Source organism: Taudactylus pleione, unplaced genomic scaffold (genome assembly GCF_031769625.1).
Source record: "Taudactylus pleione unplaced genomic scaffold, aTauple2 ptg000642l, whole genome shotgun sequence".
In the NCBI taxonomy this organism is placed as follows: Eukaryota; Metazoa; Chordata; class Amphibia; order Anura; family Myobatrachidae; genus Taudactylus; species Taudactylus pleione.
In genome coordinates this window covers 307,885-325,632 of record NW_028285044.1, presented here as the reverse complement: position 1 = coordinate 325,632, position 17,748 = coordinate 307,885, and the positions used below count along the sequence as shown (strand labels likewise).

General features: G+C 47.3%; 1 protein-coding gene across 2 annotated transcripts in view; it reads left to right on the top strand.

Moving 5' to 3' along the window:
* Positions 1-931: 931 nt before the first annotated feature.
* Positions 932-17,748, top strand: part of TOM1 (target of myb1 membrane trafficking protein) — a 170,083-nt gene continuing 153,266 nt past the window's right edge. Inside the window, exon 1 of one of the 2 annotated variants that reach the window (XM_088455108.1) lies at positions 932-1,107. In XM_088455108.1, the coding sequence (XP_088311234.1) occupies positions 1,056-1,107 (52 nt within the window). In that variant the 5' untranslated portion in view covers positions 932-1,055. The remainder of the gene's footprint in view (positions 1,108-17,748) is intronic. The other variant, XM_088455110.1, reaches the window with a different exon arrangement.

Below are 17,748 nucleotides of genomic sequence, written 5' to 3'. Positions count from 1 at the left end.
TCAGGCCCTCAGTCCTCAAGGCACCCTAACAGTCCAGGTTTTAGAGATAGCCATGCTTGACCAAAGATTACTTAATTAGTACCTCAATTTGATTTAACCACCTGTGCTCAGCCATGGATAGCTCTTAAACCTGAACTGTTGGGGTGCCTTGAGGACCGTGTTTGGAAACCCTCTGTCATAAAATATTCAGCCCAGTCAGTGATCAGACTAACTGTACAGTGTTCTGTACCAGCACAGTCATAGCAGGAGATAAGGCTACTATAATAAAGCTCTCTATTGATAATGAACGGGGGTAGTGTCTAGATTCTCTTCGCGGAGAGGACCCCAACGTCATTCCCTACCATCCACGTGGACATAGAGGGGGAATATAGGGCTTTATTTATCGAGTTTTATCATTCACAACGAGTGAATGATAAATGGTGCTCCAGCCAATCAGCTCCCAACTGTCATTTTTCAAACTGATGACAGTTGGGTGCTGATTGGCTGGAGCACCATTATCATATCCTCGTTGTGAATGATAAAACTCGTTGATAAAAAAGGCCCATAATCTTGTGGCGAGCGCAGCGAGTCCGTGAGGGAACAAGTCTCCGCTCTAGGTGGACTGTATGGGCATGGAACCGCATTTCTCCCCTCACTGCACGTCACTCCCAGGTCCCTAGCGCGAAGAGGAAATTAGCTCAACCATGCTTACTGGCCCAGGATAGAAGCCCATCATGTGTATCCACCCTTACCAAGGCTGTGCACAGTGTGAGTTTGTGCTGCTGCTATGGTGATAAAGGTTACATTATTATATACTGTATAATAAAGTAAGCCAGCCACTAGTGACACATTATGAACTCTACTCAGCTGACCTAGCTCAGTCTGTGACCGTCGACACGTGTTTCCTGTGTGTGGGCATTGGGTGGAGGCAGACATGAAGGGCGTGACATTGCGGCTTTACTTTCATGACGTCACGGGGATAGGCGTGCCCTAAGCTGAGTGTCATGTGATTACGCCTCGTAGCACAAGCAGTGGTTCGTATCGAGGAGCTGCAGTCGCCGCCGCCCCTGGGAGCCATGGATTTCCTTTTAGGCAACGCGTTTACGACACCGGTAGGACAGCTGATCGGTAAGTCCTCGGTGCTGCACGGTACTACCGAGAAGGGCTGCTGAACGGTTCCGTGCTTTGCGACCACTTGCCCCTTCACTCTCAGCCAATGGGAAGTTGCTTAGCAATAGTGGCTTAGCCTATTACTGTTGGGTTGGAGGACGTGGTGACCAATAGCCTTAGAGCAGGTCGCGGTGTTATCCAATGAGCGTGCAGGCTTGCGTGTAGAATTTTTTTAGTTGACCAATGCGAGCTCGAAATTTACTTTAAGTGGGCGGGGTCATTGAGTTCAGCCAACCGTCACCTCCCTCTTCGTACATAAGTACCAAGTGGAGATTAAATGCTAATACTAGCCTATTAGTGTGCAGTTGCACCATCTCGGAGAGCTCGTAATAGCGCTACGTTTATTTACGCCCTCTGCTAATAACAGCTGTATACTTAAACATACTACTATCAAGTACAGCCTTCTTAAGCTACTGCTAACATGTTACACTCCCAAACACTCTTACTTATTTTGCTATTTTTGGTTTTATCTTCATCATATATTTTTTTTTAAAGTTAGATTTTACGAAATAGTTTTATTCTGTGAGCTGATTTGTGACCACCCCACCTCATTTTAGTTTAATTAGAGTCTGTGTGAATGTATAAAAACAGGCTTATAAAATATATTTTGGTGCTTGAAGTCTAGCCTAATATTGCATTGGCCTGCAAATACAACTCAAGTAAAGGCCCCCATACATCATCAATTGATTGCAGCAATTTGCAATCGATTGTGTATAAAAATCTTTCCCTTTTTCAATCGATTGCAAATTGCACAATTGCAATCAATTGCTGATGTAGGGGGCCTTTAGTTTAAGAAATAACTTCAGAGACAACACAGTTACCTTTCCTTATTAAACACCTGGCTGGGATATTTACAGTTATCTAACATAAGTGCTGGAAAATGCAGACGAATGATCCCTATGATATTATGGTTTGCAAGGCTAGTGAAGGCAACAGTGAGTGTGCTTCAACCTCTATTGCTTAATGTTTCTAATTTTGGAACATATTTATCAAACTCCTTTTTCATAGAATTATGCAGGAGATTTACCCAAAATTCTGCATAAGGGTAATTAGCGCTTCAGACTGCAGTCCTAATTATTTTCAATGGGGACTGCAGTCTGACCACTATGTACCGAGCTAGTGTAGCTTTTCTGAGCTTGGTTCCGAAGCTCGGTGTGCAGTGTCTGATATTGTGGAGCGTTCTTTTGAAAATATTAAAGATTCCTCCAATTTTCCATCAAGATGTGCACAGGGATACCGTCTTTTTGAAATCGCTGTCCTTGTAGGAATTTTGATATATACTGGCGTTTATAATCATGTTACGATTATTCCTGCAGCAAACAGGATTGTTAATAATTGTGGCACTGCTGCAATTATTAATTATATTATAATTAAATTAGACACCACCTCTCCGTTTTTGAGCTTCCGTTTTTGGTGTTGTGTGATTTTTATTTTTTTTTTATTTTTGATACTTTGCCAGAGTTGTTTTCACTAGTACGAGTATTTGCTTGTATTGCCCCTTTTCCCACTCTTGCTTAAATTACTAATATTGCTTTCCAAACAACATTTTAATAATGTGTATAAAAGGGGTAATTTATCTCCTACTATAAACTCTACGAATATTAGTAGTCACTGAAGACTCCTTTTGAACACATGAAGTCCAAGCACTTTTCATTAAACTATAGATCACTGAGCTGACATCCAATAGTCTTACTAATTTTACAGTAGAGAGTGTATTACTACTCCAAATGAACACTGCAGCGATTGAATGAAAACTTCATTTATAAACAATGACTTAAGAAACTTCCCATTTACACAGATAATATTTGCAGGAATTTCTATATATGTTGATAAGAGCATTGCATCTCGCTAAATCTGTGTTTTTAGGTGTGTAACATCATGAAAAGACTGAGAATCACTGCTCTCAGCTCATGAAAGATAATTAGTGATAATAAAGCTATATATTGCTGGTAACAACTTAAAAGAGACACTTCTATTGGATTCAATTACGCGTCGGTAAAGCTCCAGCTTTAAAGCCTGGAGCTATTCAGAATTTTCCCCATGCAGTTAACCCACGGATAATGGGGTAGATGTATTATACCGGCACTTACCGTGCCGCTATAATGCTTCCCGCTTCGCCTCTTTACCGAGGCGAAGCAGGAAGCACTACCGATGAGATGTATAAACATCTCATCGGCCGGAGAGGGGGAGCTTTAACTCCCCCCTCCGGCGCTACCCGCTAGAGACAGCAGTGCATCAGCCTAGTGCTGATGCGCTGTGTCTCTGTCCCGGCCGGCTCCACTGAGCATGCGCGGGATCTCGCAAGTATCGCGAGATCCCCGCATGGATCCCTGGAGCCGGCAGCCGCCGCAGCAGGGACAACGCTATCCTTGCTGTGGGTATAGGCTAGCGCCAGGCTGTAGCTGTCGATAACGACAGCTACAGCCGGATGAACGGTCATGCGGTATGACAGTTCGTACATTGCCCTCCTGCTCGGCGCTGCTTTCTTGTAGATAGCAGCAATGATAATGGCAGGGGCGCATAATACATCGGGGAGAAGCGGTATCAGCGCACATAACGTGCGCTGATACCGCTTCTGGGCTTCGTACATCTCCCCCAATGAGCGTTAACCTATAGATTCCGCATTAAGTACAGAATGATGGGTTACCCCGCATGTTAAGACCCAAAGGGTGTATTTAGTGCAGATTTTTCCTCACAGTCCCTGAGGGGAGGGGAGGGGAGTGGGGTGGGGGGCCCTTGCAGGGGTGCCTCGGGTTGTTCTTCCAGAACCAAATAGAATACTTTTTGTCAGTGTGATAGGCAAAACCAGTGCTACTGACTGCCAATCAAATAATATGTGGACAAAAAAGTGCAGCTCTGTTAGCTACCATATAACTGAACCTAAGGGTGACATATGAGCACAATTTCCTTATTTTAATTTTTTGCAGAATTTCTCAATAAGAAACTTTTGGCCCAGGGGTGCCATGGAAAAAATGTTTATGCCCTACGGCGCCATGATTCGAAAGAGTTTGGTAACCACTGACCTACAGCATTAACATATAGAGAGACATTTATTCCAAAATAACAACTATAAGTAATGCACACTTTAGATGACTGTGCCCCTTTTATGTTTAGCCGCAATTGTTTGGAGGGGGTACTCCTGTTCCTCCCTATTAGTGCCTTGTTTCTGTCTGAAGTATTCTTCTTACAGTTTAAGGGGTCTATTTCTAAAGAATAAGCCATTTCTGTTGTGTTTTCAAAGGAGAAAGGGTTTATCTCAGCTTCTCATAATGCAGTGGCTCTCAAACTCGGTCCTCAGGACCCCATACAGTTCTCTGTTTTTCTGGGTCACCTAGCAGGTGCACAGGTGTAGTCATTACTCACGGACACATTTTAAAAGGTCCACAGGTGGAGCTAATTATTTCACTTGATTCTGTGAGGAGACATGGAAAACATGCACTGTTTTTTGGTCCTGACGACTGAGTTTGAGAACCTATGTCATAATGGGGGAGATGTACGAAGCCCAGAAGCGGTATCAGCGCACGTTATGTGCGCTGATACCGCTTCTCCCCGATGTATGATCGGGGGTCTGGGCGGTAAATGACAGGGGCGCTATGCGCCCCTGTCATTATCGGCGCTGCTATCTACAAGATAGCAGCGCCGACGGCAGGGCTATGTATGAACGGTCATAACGTATGACCGTTCGGCCGGCTGTAGCTGTCGTTATCGACAGCTACAACCTGGCACTGCCCTATCTCCACAGCAGAGACAGCGCTGTCCCTGCTGTCGGCTCCAGGCTGCACGCGGGGATCTCGCAATACTTGCGAGATCCCGCGCATGCTCAGTGGAGCCGGCCGGGACAGAGACACAGCGCATCAGCACTAGGCTGATGCACTGCTGTCTCTAGCGGGTAGCGCCGGAGGGGGGAGTTAACGCTCCCCCTCTCCGGCCGATGAGATGTTTATGCATCTCATCGGTAGTGCTTCCTGCTTCGCCTCGGTAAAGAGGCGAAGCGGGAAGCGTTATAGCGGCACGGTAAGTGCCGCTATAATACATCTACCCCAATGTACCAAGAGGTAAACCGTAGAGAGAACTTTCTCCTGCTTTAACTCCCTTGCTGCTGTACCTATAGACCTAGGGGTATATTTACTAAAGTGCTGGTTTATAGAAGTGGAGATGTTGCCAATAGCAACCAACCAGATTATCTTCTAGCACCTTCTAGAACAGTGGTTCTCAAACTAGGAGCCGTATTCAATTTGAGCGGACCCGCGATGCTTTGTTGCGGCCCGGAGTTTTCGCCTACATCACGTGTTTTGTAGGCGGAAAAGTATCGCGTGCGTGCCCGCGCATTCCCGTATTCAATTTGAAAGTACGCAAAAACGGGACCCGGCGAAACAAGCGGAAAGTACTGTCAGATTTGGGGAAATGAGCCTGACACCCCCCAAAAGATGCTCTGACATGGGGGTTAGCTATGGAACCCCCCGATTTGGCTTGCTGAAGGTATTTGGTGTTTTTAAACGGGCTGAATAGCTGCTAAATAGAGTTTTTCTATAAGTGGTGTAGAATAGTATTCAGGAGTATGTTTTGCAGAAATAACTTATCCCAGCAAATTTGGGGTACTTGAAAATGGGGGTCTGCGTATTTTAAAGTTGCTAAAGTTAAGTTGAAAAAATCGTGAAAAATCCACCTGCCGCAAGCCACTGCAATGAAAAAAACACATGGGGCATACTTGGGGTCCCCCCCAGAGTCTAGTTCGCTAGTTTTTAACTTTGTCCCCCAACATTTTTTTTATTCGCCCCCAAATTCAAAGTGATTGATTGGGGTGTTCTTAAGTGTTTTTTTAAATTTTTTGACACAGTTTACCTTTGGGGGACTGTCTGAAGGCTGCATGGGGGTTCTCGCAACGTTGCACCCCAAAACCCCAATTCTGCACTTTTTTTCCGCCTGCTATTCATAGGCGAAACTTTTCCACCTATTACATTGCATTGACTTTCCGCCTAGGCGGAAAGTCTTTCAAATTGAATACGGCGACACTTTTCCGCCTGGCGAAATGACAGCAACGGCGAAACTTTTCCGCGGGTTCCGGCTTTTCGCCTCAAATTGAATACGGGCCTAGGTCCTCAGGACCTAACAAAGTTCACTTTTTTCCAGGTCAACCTGCAGGTGCACAGATCAATTCATTACTCAATGACACGTTTTAAAAGATCCACAGGTACAGCTAACTATTTCACTAGTAATTATGTGTGGGGACCTGCAAAACATGCACTGTTTGGGGTCTTGAGGACCGAGTTTGAGAACATGTGTTCTAGAAGGTGTATGGGGCAAAATGTAATAGGGTGAGAGTTTAACATTAAAGGCCCCCATACATCAGCAATTGATTGCAGCAATCGTGCAATCTGCAATCGATTGTGTATAAAAATCTTTCCCTTTTTCAATCAATTGCAGAGTTGCCACAATCGATTGAAAAAGGGAAATATTTTTATACACAATCGATTGCAAATTGCACGATTGCTGCAATGAATTGCTGATGTATGGGGGCCTTAACACTATTACATTGGTCGAGTTTTATCTTCAAAATGGGAAAACACCTGAATGACAGTTTTTTGAGTCTAAAGGCCCCACCACGCGGAGCGATATAGCGGCCAATCTGACTGATTGGAACGATATCACTGCTATATCGTTCCGTTTGTGGGTCTGATGTCGTCTGGTGCGCACTCCCGTGAGGTCGTCCTTCGCTCCTCCAGATCTTTCATGCTGCACAAGAGATCTGGAGATGCTATGTACGATCTCATGTAGCGCTTTGTGGGGGGGAGACGGGTGCCGGCATATCGGGCGGTCGGGCACCGGATTGCTCCGTGTGTGGGGACCGCCCGATATGCTGGCTGTCTGATCGCCCGTCGCATCGCCGGCTACACATCGTACCGTGTGTAGCCGGCTTTAGGAGCCTGTGTACCAAAGCTTGATGAGAGATAAAATTGTGAGATATAAATCACCAACCAATCAGCTTCTAACTTACATTTTATAGGCGTGTTTGAAATATGACAGGCGCGGATTAGTTAATACTTTTTTTCTCACAATTTTATCTCTCATCAAGCTTTGATACATAGGCCCCTAAATACATGCACGTTTGCATGTTCTCGGACTCTATTACATTGGCCGAGTTTAAAAAGTGTGACAGTTTACTGCTAAACTCTCACATTTTCCAAAGTCTCACCCTATTACATTTGGCCCCTAGAATCTGATTGGTTGCTATGGGCAAAAGCTCCACTTCTAAAAACCTGCACTTCAGTAAATATACCTCCTAGAGCCCATTTAACGAGCTATGAAAGCTTTGCTTTTCGTTGCAAGCTACCACCATCTCTGTATGGCGTTGGCTATACCAGATAATCTGGACCAGCGAAACCATTAAGGATCCCTGGCTTGATAAATTGCATGAGTAACTATACAAATTAGCTATCACCATACAATCATAAAAAGAGCCCTATGTTACATAACAGATGAGGAGCTGTGTCTGGCAGTTACTGATGACAACATTTGGGGGGGTATTTGTCACAGCTGAGAAAGAGATAAAATTGTAATGGTGCGTACACACGGTTATGACCAGGTTACATAGGGACCCACGATTGTTGGTCGCTGGCCCGTCGTTGGTGGTGTGCTGAATGATCGATATCGATCATCCAGCACTCTGGGAAGGTGCAGGGAGATCGTTCACAGTTATCGTTGTCGATTGTCCCGTGTGTATGCACCATAACAAATAAATTGCCAACCAATCAGCTCCTAACTATTATTTTTTAAACACAGCCTGCAAAATGTAAATTGGAAGCTGATTGGTTAGTACTTTATCTTTCACAATTTTATCTCTCTCTAAGCTGATTTAGCTGTGCAAAAGAGGTTGATGGAACATACTGTTCAGCCACCAAGTGGAGGTCCATAGATTGCTAAAGCCAAATACATATCTTAATAGGGTTAAATTTTTTAGTACATTTAGGGGCCTATGTATCAAAGCTTGATGTGAGAGAAAAAGTATTAACCAATCAGCTCTTAACTGTAATTTTTCAAACACAGCCTATAAAATGTAAGTTAGAAGCTGATTGGTTGGTGATTTATATCTCACAATTTTCTCTCTCATCAAGCTTTGATACAAAGGGCTGTATTCAATTTGGAGCGAAAAGTCCGTTTCGGTGATAGTTTTTCGACAATTTAATTTATCCCCGTATTCAATTTCAGCTTCTTTTCGGCAGCGCGATAACGCAATGCATTGTAATAGGCGAAAAGGTTTCGCCTATGAATACCCGGTGGAAAAAAGTTGCAGAATTGGGGTTTTGGGATGCAAACTTGCAGGGACCACCCTAAACCCTTTTTACACCCCCTTGATACTAACTGCGTCAAAAACACAAAAAATTACACAAAGGACACCTCAAAAAAGCATTGTGAAAATAATGGGCGAAAAAAAAAATGTTGGGGTACAAATGCAAAAATTAGCGAAATAGCCTCTGGGGGGTCTGGAAGTATGGGGGAGGTTTTTTTTTTTTTATTGCTGGTGCTTGCTGAAGGTGCATTTTTTTTAATGCACTTTAAAGCTTTATTTTAGTGACTTTAAACTATGCTTGCACCCATTTTCATGTATCTTAAATATGATGGGAATACTTATTTTCCCCCAAAAAAGTAGCAAAAATCTATTCTTCACCACTTGCTCATTGACGTAAAATAGCGCCTCTTGAGACCATTTAAAAACCCTAAATATCTTTAGCAGGGCTATTCGGGGGTACCCATAGTGAACCCCCATGTCGGAGCATCTTTAGGGGGGTGTTAGGCTGATTTCCCCAAAACTGACAGAACTTTTTGCCGATTTCCAATTCGCCGGGTCCCGTTTTCGCACATTTGCAATTGAATATGGGAATACGCGGGCACACGCGCGATACTTTTTCGCTGGCAAAACCTCAGATGAGGGTGAAAAGTCCAAACTCGGACTTTTCGCTCCAAATTGAATACGGCACATAGGCGCCCCTAAATCTCCGATGAGGGTTCTTAACTCTGTTTGAGACACCCTTCTTTATGTAATGGGCCCCATACATCTGCGACGGATTGCTGCAGTGCTGCAACCCGGCATTGCAGGATCGTAGAACTCCAACATGTTGGATTTTAGCGATTTGACGATCGCGATCAAAGATTGATCGCGATTGTCAAATCAGGGACATTTAACATGTCAAATGTCAGCGATCCGGCGACGGATCGATGGTGGGCGATGGGAAATTTCCGATCACATCCTGGCATCGTGACGATCCGTCGCAGATGTATGGGCACCTTTACTTACCTCTGTACTCTTCATACATCTCATTATGTCATTAGCTCTAATGACTCTACAGCTTTATAGTTTAATTTGCATTTTATCACTTTCATCCAATACTTTACCCTTGTATAGTGTATATATAAGCATTATGTAATCTGTCTATTCAGCTCTTAAACTGCATACACACACAACGATTTTCTGTCAGAGTATCTGTCAGATTTTTTAAAGTGTAATGAACGATTTTTGTAACTTCCCTGAATGAAAATCGTTCAGTTGGTCAGTCAGAATAAACTACAAACGGGAACGTGCATGAACGATAATCGTTCATTGTTATAACTCAGAAACTGAATGATTTTTTTCAACGATAACGACGTCGTTATAGTTAAATCGATCAAAAAATCGTTACGTGTGTATGCACCTTTAAACCTGCATGATGAAGTGGCCTCTGCGCTTGCATTTCCAATTTTCACTGGCTAGTCATTAAAGTTATTCCGTAAGAATGTGTTTACCACACACAAAGTATCTGTTTGCACATATAAATAGGTAATTATAACTAGAGCACTAACAAAAATCATAGGAGACACACAGTGCAGCAGTCATAATGAGGAAAATCTGTCTACCCCTTTAAACTAATGCAACCCAAAAGTAGGCAGCACTGTAGGCCTGATTCAGACCCGCTCGCGAGCGCATAGTGCTCGCAAGCGGGTCGATGATCCCCGACTGTGCATGCGCCGCCTCCGGCGTGCGCATGCGTGAGACCTGTACTGCGACGGCAGCTCCGTCGCAACGGGTCTCGCTACAAGTCGGGGCGGCTGTCGATGTTGCTTGACAGCTCGCCCCGTTTTGTAGGCGGGGAGGGGGGTGGCTGCACAAACGCAGACGTTCCCTGAGGAACGCCTGGCGTTTGTGGGCGGCCCTACTGACATCATGCATGATGTCAGTAGTGCACTTCCTGCTCTATTAGAGTAGAAAGTCCACTCGGGCTTGTGAGAGCTGAGACCCTACAACAAGGTCTCCTCGCAAGCCTGATGGTCACCCACAGCTTAGCGAGCGGCCTGGAGGCCGAAAAAAAAATAAAAAATCCCCGCCCTGATTCAGAGCGAGCGCTCGCAAACAGCGAGCGGCTCTGAATCAGGCCCTGTGTCTCCATAGCAGTGGTTCTCAAACTCGGTCCTCAGGACCCCACACAGTTCACATTTCCAGGTCACCCAGCAGGTGAATAGGAGTACTCACTGACACATTTTAAAAAATCCACAGGTGGAGCTAATTATTTAACTTGTGATTCTGTGAGGAGACCTGGAAAACATGCACTGTTTGGGGTCCTGAGGACTGAGGGCCTGATTCAGAGCCGGACGCTATTTGCGGACGCTCGTTCAGAAAAAGGGGCTGGCTATTTAAATTGAGCGCTCGCTCTTTGCGGTCTGTTGACGCCTCTATGTCTGAGCGAGCGAACGAAAAATGCGCTCGCTATTTTGTAAAGACGCCCCTTGGCCGCTCGCATCATACGTCATCTCCGCTATTTATTAGATTAATCGAGTACATCGAAAGGCGTATTGCTCGCTCTTCTTGTGGTAGCATTTTCCTGCCGCAATCATGCGAGCAGTTCAGGCTAAAAGACAACCAAGTCATGTGGTCGATGACGCTGCTTTGTTAATTATGCACACCCTTAAAACGCCCGTTTTGACCGTTTGGCACGCCTGTGTTCGGATCTCCACTCCCCGTTTTCAAGCACCTTCCCCTGTTACCACCCACAAACGCCTCATCCTGTCACTCAAATTAGCAGGCATTCGCTATTTTGCGAGCACACGATTTCCGACCGCACTGACTGGTTGGCGCATGCGCATTACAACCCATACGCATGCGCAGATGTGCAAACATCACTCGGAGCGAACGAGCGGCCGCTTACGAGCGGCTCTGAATCAGGCCCTGAGTTTGATAACCTATGCTCTATAGGAAAATAATGATCTCAGAAGCCATTTCAAATCTAAATAAAATTTAGGCCATTAAGTAATAAAAGACCAGACTACAATCCTCATGAGGAGCAGTCTTATGCTGGGTACATACTGAGACGATGTTGGCATGATATGTCGTTTCCGGCTGACTCAAAACGACATATCGGCCACATCGCTCATTGTGTACAACCAATATGCACGCTTTCGCGGCTGCATGCGATATTGACCGGTCGGCCGTGTTGCAAGTCCAACCGGTCTATATTGCATGCGACCCATTTGCAGGTAAATAAGGACGGAGCAATGGATCGTTCCGATGTTCATTACATCGTCCTAATGTGTACCTGTGGTACGATGCGTCTGCCCGACTTATCGTACCAGTACACAACGCTCAGTTTGTACCCGACGTCCGTCCCTTTTTTGTAGTTAAGCTGAATAAGCAAACCAAGGATTGTTTCTCACCACTTGGTCAGACAGGTCACTGATCTGCACCCAGTAATAAAATAGGTAATGTTGCACCTGTTTTAACCCCAGATTGGAAAATATGTTGTTGTTCGTGTTATAGCCTTGACTCATTTCAAGGAAACCACACTTAATTGCGGAGAAGAGTGTCAAGGCTGTGCGCAACTAGCGTACATCAATACATTTTTCTATATCTACTGCTATATGTCGTCCCAATCCTTTTTTTGTTATAGCTCTGTTTTTTTTACTTCCATTTTTTTTTTGCAGTTCACATGCTCACTTAATTTTCCTTTTAAGAAATGTTTCTTATACTAGCTGTTCGTTTTACTCACCTGGTGGTTGCAGCCATTTTGTAGTCAGATCAAATGTCCATGCGAATGCAGCCTATCTAGCTAATCATAATATCACTGAGACACAATCTTCAGCCAGCAAAATGGCTGCCTTGGTGATTTCATTATTCTAATGATCTTTCATACTATACTGCCAAATATTTCATCTTGTTCATGTTTTTATTTTCAACTATTTCTCTCTGGTGCTTGCAAAAAACATTATTCATTGCCTCACTAAGGGGGTGGTTCTTTGTCGGATCCTCTGAAAATTGATGTATCTCCCTAGTTTGAACTGAGGCCCTGATTCAGAGCCGGACGCTCTGACAGAGCGCTCGCTCTGAATCCGGGCCGGGCTATTTTTTTTTAAGAACTGCCTCCTGGCCGCTCGCATAGCTGTTGGTGACTCACTCGTGATGTCAGTAGGGCCGCACCCAAACGGAGGCGTTCACATGGAAACTCCTCCGTTTGGGCAGCCACTCCCCCGGCCCGCCCAACATCGACAGCTCGCCCCCTTTGTTGCGAGACCCGGAGCGACGGAGTGCCCGTCGCTATCCGGGTCTCGCGCATGTGCACGACGGAGACTGCTCCGTTGTGCTCATGCGCACTGGCCCACCATCGACCCGGTTGCGAGCGCACAGCGCTTGCGACCAGGTCAGAATCAAACCCTGACTGCACATGTAACTTTGGATATATATCGTGCAGTGCACACACACATCATGTTTTGTGATTGAGACAAGTAGGTGCAGGCGTGCCTCATATTGTGCCATTGTGTGCACTGAGACTAACGTGAGGTAGGCTTTTCTGTGCAGCGAGTATCAAGACGCACTGAGCGGCTGTTTGTGATGGGAATGTTGTGTTGTGCTCTGTGCAATTCTGACATGTGCATACGGCTAGATAGACGACTGTTCCCAATGAATCTCTTGCACCTAGTATGGGCTGGTGCAAGTGCTTATACCAATGATGATGGTTGCATCAGTTAGAACTGCGGGCAGGATAGGCTTGCACTTTCATATGCACAGATATGCAAATTACTTTGGCATATTGTGACATTAGCATATGAAAGTAAGTACATAGCCGTAGCTGTACGGCAAAGTGGCCCCAGAAGCGGCTGACTCAGAATGAGTCCCCAAGTCTTTAGCAGCTCCGTTATATAGTGATAATTGGTTACTACATACTTTTTTTCCTTCAGTTTTACCTTAAGATCTTCAAATGTTTTTTTCTCACTGTATAATATTTTTTCTACTTTGCAATGGTAATCCTGTTTGGCTTTATTTGTGGTGTAATGTTAACCAGAACTATAAGGTTTTACAAATGTCTAGTTTTTCTTCTGCAGCCGGTGTTTTTGAGGGATGTAATTTCATTGTTGCTATAATTAAGCAGATTGTAAAACATTATGTAAAAATAAATTTTATTTTGGGACAGCTGTGTTTCAGTTTGTCCCTTCATTATCTACCATTGATGAGCTTATCTGCCCATGCTGGGATTTGTAGTTCAACAAAAACTGGCATGATAGCAAGTTGAATGCGCCTTCAAATGTATATTTCATCTTGCATGGGAACAAGTAATGCGTAAGGATGAGAGACGCAGATCTTGTGCAGAGCGGAGATGTCGGGTTGGAAGATATTTTGAGATAAGTGAAGAGATGTATGTTGGTGTGGTTTGTTTAATAGCTTTTTCTACTTCAGGGTCCATAGGGGTCCACAGGGTGACCTTGGGGTATAGCTGGATCCTGGATCCTCGGGCACCACGGAGTTAAAGCTTTTAGCTGCTCCCAGGATGCACTTGGGTCCAACCTCCCCTATACCCCGCCCCCGAGCCACAGGCACCTCAGTTTTAGATGGTGCCCGGCCGGAGTCGGGTCACCCTGCGGGGGGGCTGCAGGAGCAGGCCCCTAAAGCTTTTAATTTTTTATTGAACTTAGTTAAATTTATTTATTTTTTACTATAAGTTTTTTCTCTAGAGCAGCAGCGCTGGGCTGTCTGTACAGACGCCCACGCTGCCGCTCCTTCTCCCTGCTGGCGCCGCGACGCCAGCACTGAACTGGGGATCGCGGCGGGGGAAGCCAGAGTCTGTACTAGCCGGACTCTGGTTTCCCCCGGGACTGCTGCCGGAAGACGCCGGGGAGATCAGGTAAGCAGCGCACCGCTGATTAGCGGCGGTGCGCGGGTTCCTTTCAAATGCAGTCCCATGCCCCCGGTCTAGGGGACAGACCGGGGGCGCTAGCGGTGGCGGCGGGCCCCCCCTCCAGCGGAGGCATATCCCGCCAGACCACTAGACCACCAGGGTAAATTAAGCGGCAAGCGGGATGCCGGCAAGCCCTGGGGTTAATATGCTAGCCAGGGGAGGAAGCCTTCCCTGTCTAGCGGCTCCTCCCCTCAGCTCAGCGCGCCTTTCAGCTCGGAGTCTGGCGTCGCTGAGCTGCAGCTACTCGGGCCACTCCTCCTCTGAGGTCTCCAGCAGCCATTTTCTCTGTGGCAGCGCAGATCTTCAGGGAGCACGCGGACCGGTCCCCCTGTGTACCTCTCCCCTGCAGAAGGACAGTGTACACAGCGCTATAGCCCTCCCAGACACTGAATCTGGGAGGTTTATTGTAGTGGAAAGGTGCAGTGAGTATATCTTCCTGCATGGTATGTGACTTTTGCTAGTGCTGCCTGTCTGTGTCTTTTTTCTACTTACTGTCAGCCTGTACCTATCCCTTTCCTTCTCCTACAAGCCCTACAGGTGTGCGGGGGAAGGGTGTTTCTACTGACCTCACCTATATAGATTACGTATTTGTGAGGTCCGTCACATACAGTTGTGTGCTACACGGTGCCATATTGTGGGCTGTTGTTCAGCACACTGGTGAGTGCGCACGTTTTCTTCCTAAGTCATGTCTGAGGAGGAGATTGAGCACTCCGGGGCTCCAGCATTGTTCTCCTGCAGGCGCTGTTCTGCAGGAGTGGATAGGGAGGATTTGTCACAGGACGGCCTGTGCGGACGGTGCCAGGCGCTCCCTGGTACGTCTAAACCTCCCATTTCGCAGGAGCCACCATGGGCGATGTTTTCCCAGGTGCTGGTGTCCATCGCGGACCGTCTGTCGGTCCCGACTGCCGCCCCTACTAGGGCGTTGCCCCAGCCTGCCATCACCCATTCCCCGGGTGTCCCACAATTATTGCAGACTCCCCCAGGGTCTCAGCCTGTTGGTCCCTATGCGGGGTTGCCAATGTATATTCAGTCCACCCCTGTGGCACAGCCGGCTGTGGTGCCGTTTCAGGCTCCTGTGACAGCTCCTCCACCCTGGGTGGATGCGCTTTCCCACACTGTCCAAGATTTGGCGGCAGCATCTTCGGCTTTTCAGTCGATGTTGCGCAGTGACGTGCCCTCCAGGGCGTCTAAACGCTCAGTCATGGCACAGGCTGCGCATCTTTCGGATTCTGAGGGGTTCTCGGATGATGGTGAGGTACAGGATGACTCAGCCTCAGATGCCTCAGTCCAGGAGGTAGACACTAAGTCTTCCATCAATGTGCGGGCTCTGGTTAAGGCGGTGCGGGCTATTCTTCTGATTGAGGATGAGGCACCCGCTCCCAAGTCAAGGTATCCTAGTTTTAAAAAAGCTAAGGTTACTTCTACAGCGTTCCCCTTGTCTGATCAGTTGACTGATCACATGGCGGTGGCCTGGCAGACGCCCAGTAAGCGTTTCCTGCCACAGAAACGCTTGGCGTCCAATTATCCATTCCCGAAAGCGCATTGTAAGAAATGGGAAACTCCGCCTGCAGTCGATTCCCATGTAACACGCCTCATCAGGAGTGCTACTTTGCCATTGCCGTCTATATCCTCGCTCAAGGATCCTACGGACAGGAAGGTGGAGACTTGTCTAAAGTCTATTTATTCTCTCTCAGGGGCTGTAGCCCGGCCGTCCATGGCCATCTCCTGGGTGGCCAAGGCCATTGAGGGGTGGGCCAACGCCTTGGAGGACACGTTTACGGATGAATCTCCGGACGTCCAGGGGGCGTTGTTAGGACAGATGAGAGATGCCGCCTCCTACATTGGAGAAGCATCTTTGGATGCTAGCCTGTTGACCTCTAGGGTTTCGGCGGCAGCAGTGTCTGCTCGTAGATCCTTGTGGTTGCGGTCTTGGAGAGCAGACGCGGATTCAAAGAAAGGCTTGGAGGCCTTACCTTTTAATGGGGAATTACTATTTGGTCCGGACCTGGACAAAATAGTAGATACCCTGGCAAAATCCAAGTCAGCCTTCCTCCCTTCAGCTACTACACCTGCTAAGGTCCGGAGCTCGGCGTTTCGTTCCTTTCGGGTTCAGGGCAAGGCAAAGGGTCAGTCCTCCCCGAGGCAGTCCGCACCCAAGACCGCCTCAAAGCCAAAGAAGCAAGCCTGGAGTGCTAGGCGCCCTTCTTCCAAGCCAGAAGATAAGCCTTCTGCGTGATGGGACGGGCCTCCCTCTGGGGGACCCCAGAGTGGGAGGCCGACTTCTTCAATTCGCCCAGTGCTGGCACAATACCACCACGGATGCCTGGGTGCGAGAAGTGGTCTCCCAGGGGTACGCCCTGTCTTTTCGGCACAGGCCTCCTTGCCAGTTTTTTTGCACAAGTCCTTCTCAGGACAAAACCAAGGCCTTGCAGGTTCAGGAAGCCATAGAGGCCTTGCTGACGGCGGGGGTCATTATACCCGTACCACAGTCTCAACGTGGGATGGGGTATTACTCTACGCTGTTTCTGGTGCAGAAACCCAATGGCTCTCATCGCCCCATCCTCAATTTGAAGTCCCTGAACAGGTTTCTCAGGGTTCCCAAATTCAGGATGGAAACTTTGCGTTCCATCATACTGGCGATGGAACCGGGGGATTATATGGTCTCCCTGGATATCCAGGACGCCTACCTCCATGTGCCTATAGCAACATCGCACCAACGGTTTCTGCGGTTTGCTATTCTCCACAACCACTACCAATTCAGGGCTCTACCCTTTGGTCTCTCCACGGCACCAAGGGTATTTACCAAGGTGATGGCGGTCATGGCGGCTCACCTTCGGAGCCAGGGGATACGGTTGCTACCGTATCTAGACGACCTCCTCTTGCTGGCAAGCTCCCCGGAGGTACTGATCCAGCATCTCCACCTGACGGTCGCTTGTCTACAGGCGCACGGCTGGTTGATCAACTGGAAGAAATCCTCCCTCATCCCATCACAACGGATGGTTCATTTGGGGGCCCTGCTGGACTCTCATCAGCAACGGATTTTTCTGACTCCAGAGAAGGTCTCCTCCTTACAGCTGCGGATTCACAGTTGTCTGAGCAGTGGCAGAGTGTCGGTGCACTCAGCGATGAGAGTTTTGGGGTCCATGGTGTCGGCATTCGACATGGTGGAGTTTGCCCAGTTCCATTCCAGGCCCCTGCAGGGGCTGATTCTTTCAGAATGGAACGGATTGCCACACAGGATCCGCTCTCAGATGCTGGTGTTGTCCTCGGAGGTGCGTCTGTCCCTAGCCTGGTGGCTGCAGACAGCGCATCTCCTGGAGGGGCGCCCCTTTTGGATCCCGGAATGGGTTCTGCTCACGACAGATGCCAGTCTCCGGGGTTGGGGGGCGGTGACAGGCTCCTTGTC